The sequence below is a fragment of the Cupressus sempervirens genome, chromosome 3, assembly GCF_028749045.1.
Source record: "Cupressus sempervirens isolate cs-2001-9-10 chromosome 3, ASM2874904v1, whole genome shotgun sequence".
NCBI classification, from domain to species: Eukaryota; Viridiplantae; Streptophyta; class Pinopsida; order Cupressales; family Cupressaceae; genus Cupressus; species Cupressus sempervirens.
Genome location: NC_143120.1, coordinates 13,383,785 through 13,393,153, shown reverse-complemented (window position 1 = coordinate 13,393,153; position 9,369 = coordinate 13,383,785). Strand labels below are relative to the sequence as shown.

The 9,369-nt window shown below is 38.0% G+C and overlaps 1 protein-coding gene across 4 annotated transcripts in view; it reads left to right on the top strand.

Annotated features, from left to right (window-relative positions):
• Positions 1 to 2,832: 2,832 nt before the first annotated feature.
• Positions 2,833 to 9,369, top strand: part of LOC149564495 (QWRF motif-containing protein 2-like) — a 63,617-nt gene continuing 57,080 nt past the window's right edge. Inside the window, exons 1-3 of one of the 4 annotated variants that reach the window (XM_089818035.1) lie at positions 2,833 to 3,228; positions 3,404 to 3,614; positions 4,829 to 6,371. In XM_089818035.1, coding sequence (XP_089674161.1) covers positions 4,973 to 6,371 — 1,399 coding nt within the window. In that variant the 5' untranslated portion in view covers positions 2,833 to 3,228; positions 3,404 to 3,614; positions 4,829 to 4,972. Of the gene's footprint in view, positions 3,229 to 3,403; positions 3,615 to 3,820; positions 4,508 to 4,828; positions 6,372 to 9,369 lie in introns of those variants that run through there. The other 3 variants (XM_089818036.1, XM_089818034.1, XM_089818033.1) reach the window with 3 other exon arrangements.

Genomic DNA, 9,369 nt, shown 5'->3' with positions numbered 1-9,369 from the left:
ATAGTTTTGTTCTTAAGAACCAATGCCCTTTTGTTTTTTAGTTGCTTTAATATCAAAAATATTCAAGAATAGGACAACTATAACATTCATATAACTCATCTTTTCTAATTTAAGATGGATAAAATTTCATAAAAAATAAAACAAAAAAATATTTAGAGGAACTAGAGTTTCAAATAAAATCTAAATACTCTATAGCCCAAGCAATAAAAAAATATTGAAATTATAGGTACTCTCTTAATTTCATTACGATGACTTAAATGGTTTTGTTCTTAAGAACCAACGCCCTTTTGTTTTTTGGTTGCTTTAATATAAAAAATATTCAAGAATAGAACAACTATAACATTCATATAACTCATCTTTTCTAATTTAAGATGGATAAAATTTCATAAAAAATAAAACAAAAAAATATTTAGAAGAACTAGAGTTTCAAATAAAATCTAAATACTCTCTAGCCCAAGCAATAAAAAAATATTGAAATTATAGCTACTCTCGTAACATTATAGGTACTCTCTTGACATTATTATGTTGGTTTTCTATTTTTCCAAATGGAAAATATTTATACGCTGGTATATTTCTCAGATTTTGTTTTATCTATAAAAACATACATTAAAATACAGAGGCAAATTTTTATTAACTCGTTTCAAGTCGTGGGCGAGGCTTGGAAGGATTTGGCAATGTGCTTGGGATGAAGGAGCGATGAAATCACAGATGGATCCAAATGCAACTTGTTGTGGAACAATGTACAAAAATGCACAGTTTTCGCAATGTGGACTGAGTGTAAAAATCTTAAAAAATGGATGTTAAATTGTAAGATGTTTGGCCTGTTGCAAAAATTTACTCTGTAGTGCGTTTGAAAAAAAATTAAAATAATCTAACGAGTGCTAGCTAATCCAGTAGAAATTTGCGTGGAAAAGGGTTTTGCTTAACGGATCTGCGTGTTTACGAATCGTTTGGCCAGAAGTAGATCTGATACCGACTCAAAATTTGCTGGAAAGGAGAACGGATTGTGCAAGAATGCCCGAGTAGTTTAATCCGCATTCTTTTGGCTAAGTTTGAGCTAAGAACGTCCTTAATCTCAGGTTAGGACGATTCGGATATCAGATCAAGTGTTTGAACCTTTTTCCTTTACGAGCTCGCAACTGGTTTAAAACCCTTGTCACCGACAATTTGTCCATATTTTTGCTGTTTCAACAACTCGGATATCAATTGAAGATTTTCATGGACAAGCAAGCCCCTTAGAATCTACACCAGTTTCGGCTTATCTTTGATCGCAAGCGAACAAATTGAGGTCTCCCCACGATTCAACACCATTTCCAGGAAAGTCGTTTCAGATTAAATGCGCGCCAATTACTGCATATTCTTCTAGTTAAACCCCTTCCCGCGCTAAATACTGCATTTTCTTCTGTTTAAATCCCTTCACACGGCCTTCTATTCTTTTTCAGAGAATTTCGAGTCATTCTTAACACAAATTAAGGGAAAAAAATGTACATTCCTCTACATTAAAGCTCTTCCCGTAGTCCTCTATCGTTTTTGAGTGAACTTTGAGCAGCTCTTCGCTCAAATTCGAGCCAAACAAAGGTGCACATTCTTCAATGTAAGCTCTTTTGGTTAGCTAAAACTTATCCCAAACAAGCAGATTTGTTTTCTGAACTTTTTATGCCGTCTAAACCGGTTTTGGCCGTTCTTAACCCAAATTCGACAATAATATGCACATACTTCAGTTGAAAGCCATTCGCAGAGACCTAATCTAGCTTTTAGCACATTTTTTCGCTCCTAAACTAATCTGAAATTGGATCTACATACAACAGATTAATTTGTTTTAGAAGAACAGTTCAGAGCTGTTGGAAGACCGAATATGGGAAAAATGGAGGGTTTTGTGCTGGTTTCGAGCTCCGGAGGCTTTTGAAAATTGAAAGAAAAGATGAAAATGCGTAATCTGAGATTATTCAGCACGGTATTGGAAAGTCAGCTGTTTTTCTTTTTCTGGATAAATTTTCGACCAAAATAGGATCAAAATATCCTCTAAAAACTGTTTAATCTGACAAATGTTGGGATAGAGAGCTGTCTTTAACAGATTGAATGTACGTTTAGAGATATTGTAGCAGATTTGTTTGACATTCCAAAAAGTCGAAAATGTTTATATCTTCAGAGTTGGAGTCAATGGTGGAAATTTCGCCCTTTCACGTAGTGTAGCTTGTCACGAAAATGAAGGAAAAACCTTTGGTAGATTGGTTGGAATTTTCGACAAGGTTTTGGAAATTTAAAGAATAATCATTGGTAGATTCGACGGATTCTTCGAGCAAACTTTTAGAGGCCCTATCAGGTAAACGAGTTTGGTAGATTCCCCAGAATTTTCCGTCTAGGGGGTAGTTGCTAAACAAAATTCGTCAAAACTTTGTTTTAAAGGTTATACCTAATACAGGGGACAAATGGTTATGGAGCAGTAAAATGTCAAATTTTACTTGTTACTTCTTCTGAAGGCTTAATAAGGTATATAAGTAGAACACTGCTTTCATTGAGGACGATATTTTTTTTGGGTCTTTAACTTTTCGGTTGGAGTGATGTTAACGGCATGACAGAACATAAGTGAGCGTTGTCCAATGGCCGTGGACTTATAAAAAGGAAAGCCTCAAACCTATTCGTGAAGCTTAAGTAAGCAAATAATTAAAGGGTACGTTTATAAATAAATAAATAAATAAATGCAAGGGTACGTTTATAAATAAATGTATTTTTTTGATTGAATCCACGATATTCAACCGTTTTGGGGGACCTTAACGACCAGGACTTTTTTCTGTGATTAAGGAAACCTTTTTATTAAGGATATAGAAAATGTCATTTTCTTAAACGGGCAGAGTACTTCGAAGGAATCCTTCGCCTTTTCCCTCTTTCGGCGGAGTGTTTAAATACCCTTTGCAGAAATTTGCCGTTGTCGGATGCCCGGCTCATGATTCAGAGTATGATAATGATATATAACCACGATTCTAAAGTCTACTAGCCCAGCGCAATAGATCCTTTAACAGCCAATGAATCTCTTTGTGTTCTATCTCCTACATCCGATCATTTTACAGCGAGACACAGGGTCGCAATTCCAAAAATCAACATGAAAACAGCGAGCAGTCTGCAAGTTAAGCTAAATATTATTCAAAAACCCAAAAGAAATGTAATTTTTTTTCGCAGATCAGTAAAGTGAAGCATCGCTACGCAAAAACACAAAACAAGATCTTACAGGTTAAAGAATGATTCCCATTAATGAGTAGTTTTTCTCCTCGTTTGTTTTCTTTCAACCGTCCAAACATGAAATAATTTCCCATAAAATCCATTCGCAAGATAAATATGAATTAATCTAAATCACACTTGTATTTTACACACCACTCTATTAACACAAATCTTTCCTACATCTCAGCTTTGTGTGAATTCCCAGTCTCAACTAATTTCTGCCCTCAAAATAGGCCTCTTAAGTTTGTGTCCACAAAAGTAGTAGAGGGAAGAAAAGGGACCATCGCCATCCACCAGGCCTCTAGGCCCACGGCATTTGATGTTAGAATTTTATATGCGGTTCTCAGCAGAGGTCTCTGCTCCCCACGTGCATTGCGGTGCCTCGCCTCCATTATTCGGTAATAGGCTTCAAACTTGAATATTTTAGATTTGCCATGCCTTTGGGTTTGTTCGTTATTATTAAATCATTTAGATATATATTTTAGATTTACCCTGCCTGTTGGTTCGTTTGTTGTCGATTATTTGAATAAAAAAATTGGGTTTTGTTTTGTTTTGGTTTTTGATCATATTGAAAGAGCATAAATGCACTGTGGAGCCTTGGGCCCGCCTGAGAGCTTAGACCCACAACAGAACCCCACACACCCACCTCGATTTTACTGCTAGAAAAACCGGGATCTGGGTTGCTCCCATCTCGGGACGAATTTGCAGCGGGATTCCCGTTTACGGGAACACTGTTCAAAGCACCCCTTGTGCATTACTATCAAAAGTTTTACTGTTCATCTTAGCAGTAAAAATAGGTCAGTCCAAAGTGAGGCCCAGTTAGGCCAATCTCTTGTTTGGTCAGAACTCTGCAGCCTGGACACATTATAGTCCCGTGAATGTCTTTTATTTCTCGTTTAACAAAGAAAAGGCTTGTTTACCCACATCCCCCATTCCCACATCCCCCATTCGCAACATAGAAGTCTCGTATTATTAATCCCTTTGGCTTTGTTTCTTTGCTTCCTTGTCATGTGCGTCGCATCCTTTACATTTGGGTTACTCTGCTTTGCTTTTTCTTTCGGACCGCATCTTAACTGGGCTTCAATTGCACTCTACCTTTATTCTAACGGCTTTTCAGGGTTCCTCTATTTCTATCTCTGTTTGCTCCTGTTCTCAGTGCTAGGCACCACCTGGATCTTAGTTTTAACAGGTGAAAATTCATTGCATCGGTGTCTTCCATTGCCTCTCAAAATGCTGGTTCAGGCAGTCGCTGTTGTCATGCGCGTATGATTGGGAATGCCCAATTTGTCAGGTCCCTGATCCAAATTATATTATTTTGCTCTTTACGGATTTAATTTCTGTGCGTATAATTTTTAATGTTAAGACCGTGCTTGGAGATTTGGGAGTTACGGAGATACATGTTTTATAGCTGGGTAGATGTTTTATGCCGTTAAGGATTAGCTTAGGCAGCTCTGAGACACCATTTGTGGATTTGGGCATTTTGGAAATATGCTTGATGCCTATTTTTTCTGTTTTTGATGCCCACAGATATGTTTTTACCCACGTTGTTCAAAGTTTATATTTACGGTCCCATTGACCTAAATATAATTTCGTTATGTCTTTGCGGATGCAGGTTCGACGACATTGGAAACCTTAAGATCATTCGGAATTGAATTGCAGGTGGTCTGATGAGGGTTTGACAGGATAAAGATAATGATCTGTGATGTGAGGGGTAGGTAGTAATGCGGCCAGGAGGAGCATGGTTTGACAGTTGATCATGGTAGCGGCATATTCCGCTGCGGCTTCTGAGGTTCAGCAGCAACATCAACAACATAAATTGGAGGAGAATGGGCGAGCCCCATTAGCCTTGTCCGAGAAAAATAATGGTATTCCTCGCAAGCCCAAGAACAGGGAAGTGACATCCCGGTACAAGACCGCCACAACCTCTTACTCTGCGGTTCCTCCAGCTTCTTCCAGAAGATGCCCATCTCCCTCACCCACTTTAGGTCGGAGCATTACAACACCAGAAGCTACTTCTTCTTTAAAAAGAGCGCAGTCAGCTGAGAGAAGACGGCCATCTCCATTTCCCACTTCAGACTCCAGAGCAGCCAATGGACTCGTTGAAGCAGCCAAGCGCACACCAGGGCGGGGTCCAGAGGGCCTCCTCTGGCCTTCAACTCGAAGTTTATCAGTATCCATGCAGAGGGATTCGATCTCTACTAGGGATCATACGCTAAAGTCCGCTGCAAATGTTGTTCAAAAAACAGGGGATTCGGTTACAAATTTACAAAGAAAGGGGACGCCCGAGAGGAAGGGGACTCCCGAGAGGAAGGGGACTCCTGAGAGGAAGAAAACCCCCCGCAGACCCAGCAGGGAAACTGAAAATGCTAGGCCTGTGGATAATTCACATTCAAAACCAGATCAGCAGCGCTGGCCAGGGAAAAGCACTTCAAAGGTGATAAATGCTATGACTAGAAGTGTGGATCTTACAGATAGAACAAGTAGAGCTTCTTCTCTCTTAGTTCAGGGCCAGTCTACATTGGGTACAACAAGAACTCCCAGGTCTGCTGCTGTAAATAGGGCTTTTCAGCGGTCTATAAATGAGGGTCCTGTTGAGAGTGGGGCATCCACAGCTTCCAGGCGGGTTTCTTTCGATGGAAGACTCAGGAGTCCATCAAAGGGAATTGATCACCGTTTCACAGAGACTTCAGATTCAGGTAAATCAGATGAATCTAATCAAACGGTACAACCATCTCAAGAAGTGGAACTGTCACCTTCTTCTGTTTGCACTTCTACTACAATGCCACCGTGTGACATTACCTCTGATGACACTGAGAGTGTCTCCTCTGGGGGAAATTCTTTAGTTCAAGAAGCTGTTGGTTCTAATCATAGAAGTGGTTCTGGGGGCAATGTTAGCACAAGAAGAGGTACTACTGTCCCTGCTCGGTTTTGGCAGGAGACCAATAATCGATTACATAGATCTTCAGGACTGCGCTCATCGTTGCCAGATTCTGATTTAACATCTGGGTTCCTGAAGTCAGCAGCACGCTTAAAAGTTATACCATCAACTGGTTCAGTTATCAATGGACCAGAAAGGGCAACGGCATCCCCACGGTTTGCAAATCGATCGCAGGTGTCATCACCATTTACTGGAACACAGCATCCAAGCTCTCCAGGTAAGATCATAAATTCAACATATTCTCCTACTATGATGCATCGAGAAACTGCAAGATGCTAGAGTTAAAACAACCTGAGGAGCATTCCAATTCTTCAAAGACAGAATATTTCCTAAATGCTCCTTGATTAATTGAACAATACATTGATCTGTTTTAACTTTTAACCATATAACATTTCAACCTCACTATTTAAAAACTCAACTTTGGGCAACACTATGAAAATAATGGTATCATTAGGGATGCTGTTTATTGCGTTACTCTTCTTATCTACATCCTTGTTCTTTCTCCTCAATTTGAAAGCCACATTGACAAGTTTCTTCTCCTGAAGAGACTCACATGCTACCCAACGACACTTCCTTAGTATCAGCCAACCTGCCACCTTTTCTGTTGATGCTATTTTATGTCATTGACTCTTATTTGTGTTCTTATGTTTGTTGGTGGTTTTATATATTTTTCTTTTCATTTTTTCTTGTCAATCTCGATTGTTAGTTCTGGATCATCTACAGCTTGACCTTGATTTTACAGTCCTCAGACTTCAATAATATTGCTCTTGCCTTCCGCTTCATCATCTTTAATTTCACGACCTCTGATAACTTTAGTTAGCTTAGAATTGAGAAGCTTCTTATCTACTTGTAACAAGAACTTGTTTTATTATGTTACACTCTCTCTTTTCTTTATCGCCATCTAATTAGAGGAGCTTCTTAGGTACTTGTAACAAGAACTTGTTTTCATTGTGTATCTTTTCTTTATTACCATCCAATCCTAATAAAGTTTTCGCTCAAGGTATTTTATCTGTGTTAAAGCATTTTTTTTCAATTGTCCAATTACGGGGTCAATCTTTTTGCTCCCCATCCCTCTTTACTTTTGAAATTGCTGCCAAATGATTGTTCATTCCCTCTGAACTTGTCATTTATATTCTTCACCATTTTGCTCCATATTTGGATCTTCCACCATCCCTGATTAATTATCTTCTGTTTCAACTGTTTTCTTATTTATGGAATTCTTTGTGAAAGTGGTGTCTGTAAATTTTCACATTGTAGAACTGTCGTATTTATCCTACTATTCTGAATAACATTCCGGCATCCATTTTCTTAATATACCTAGATGGAAAAAACAGAAGGGGTTGTTCTCATTAGATGGTGACACACCCCATAAAGTGGAATGTCCACGGATTCCCTGCTATCGTGATTATCCTAGGGGTGATTAGGGATCCTTGGATGCGTTATATTTGAATATAAAATACAGTAAAAAAACATCTAGAAAGAAAATGTTTGTGCAAATATTGTATTAAAAAACTGAGTCGATGAATGTTTTCCCTCTCTTATCTTTGTGCCGACCAAGTTTTGATGTTGACTTTTCCGAGTTACTTCCTGATTCGGCTCAGTAAGCTGACTTGGCCTAGCTAAGCCATTATCTTCAAAATTTGCAAATGCTCCAAATACAAGGAGAATACTATTTATATGGTCATCTCCAAAGAAACTGATGCAATTGGAGCGGGAGAAATTATTACAGATGCTATAGCAGCAATCTCAGTTGACTCACACATCATTCCCTTTGCAACACTTAAAGGAGCTTGACCATGTTAGCATTTGAGATTGTTTAAGTTTTCTTTCTTATGAACTATTGTTTTCAAGATTTCATGAAATAGTAGAAAGTAAAAACTGAATGCCTGATGCTAAAGATGTATGCAAAGTTGATAAGTAGGAGATATTTTCCACAGCAAGTCAGTTAAACGTTGTAGTTATCAAGTTGATCTCATTGACCCATGTTGCATTAGTGTTCGCAAGAACCCATCTCTTATGAGAATGAACACAACATTTAGCATCCGTATGCAATGGGCCTTCCGGGGAGGTCACCCATCCTAATACAACTCCAACTCAGGCGTGCTTGACCATGGAATTTCCTCCAGGGCAAACCAACTTAGCTCATTTTGCAAAACCTTCAGCAAGTTTTGTGCCTTAAGAATCACTTATTGAGAGCCCGTTTAGCCCATTAAATGCTAAGTAGGAGATATTTTCCACAGGAAGTCAATTCAACTGTGTAATTTTCGAGGCAAACTCTAACCCATGTTTCATGATAAGTAGGAGAAATTTCCCACAGCAAGTCAACTCAACTGTGTAATTTCTGAGGCAAACTCATTAATCCATGTTTTATGATAAGTAGGAGATATTTTCCACAGCAAGTCAATTCAACTGTGTAATTTTTGAGTTAAACTCATTAATCCATGTTTCACTAGTATCACAAGAACTCATCTCTCATGAGAATGAATGTAATGGTTAACAGTCATTGAAAATTATAAATTCAATTGACTATCATTTCATGCTATCAAAGCCCGTAGATTAGTTTTTGGGTGAATTTAAAAAATTTGTAGTTTTATACTTGGAATTCATTTGTAGGAGTTTTTTTAATCATGAGATATCCTAGAATTTTTTTAGAAGGTTTTTAACCAATTTATTTTTTAAAATCAAAGTTTTACAGGCCAAGGGTTTTGTTGAACTTGACACTGTTCTTTGCCTGCAAATTACGTTTTTGTCTGCAAAATTCTAGGTCAAAGATTCCTTTGCAAATTAGTCTCCTTTGCAATTATAATAAATTCAATCATTTATCATTTCATGGTATCAGAGCCGGTAGGTTGGTTTTTGGGTTAATTTAAAAAATTTATAGTTTCACAATTGGAATTTATTTCCAGAAGTTTTTAACCATGAGATATCGTCCTTCAAATTTTTAGAATTTTTACAAGGTCTTTTAACCAATTTTTTTCTTTTAAAGAAAAAATCAAAGTTTTCCAGACTAAGTGTTTTGTTGACACTGTTTTTGCCTGCAAATTGCATTTTTGTCTGCAAAATCGCAGGTCTAATTTTTCTCCCGAGAATTGCATCAGGGGTCAACCTTGGGTTTCTGTGAAAGGTTTTGCAGCAGATCTCGGGCATTTGAATAAGGCTCATTTCTGCACTCCAAGAAGAAACTGCAGCCGGTTCATAGGAGACTTTGCAGAAGA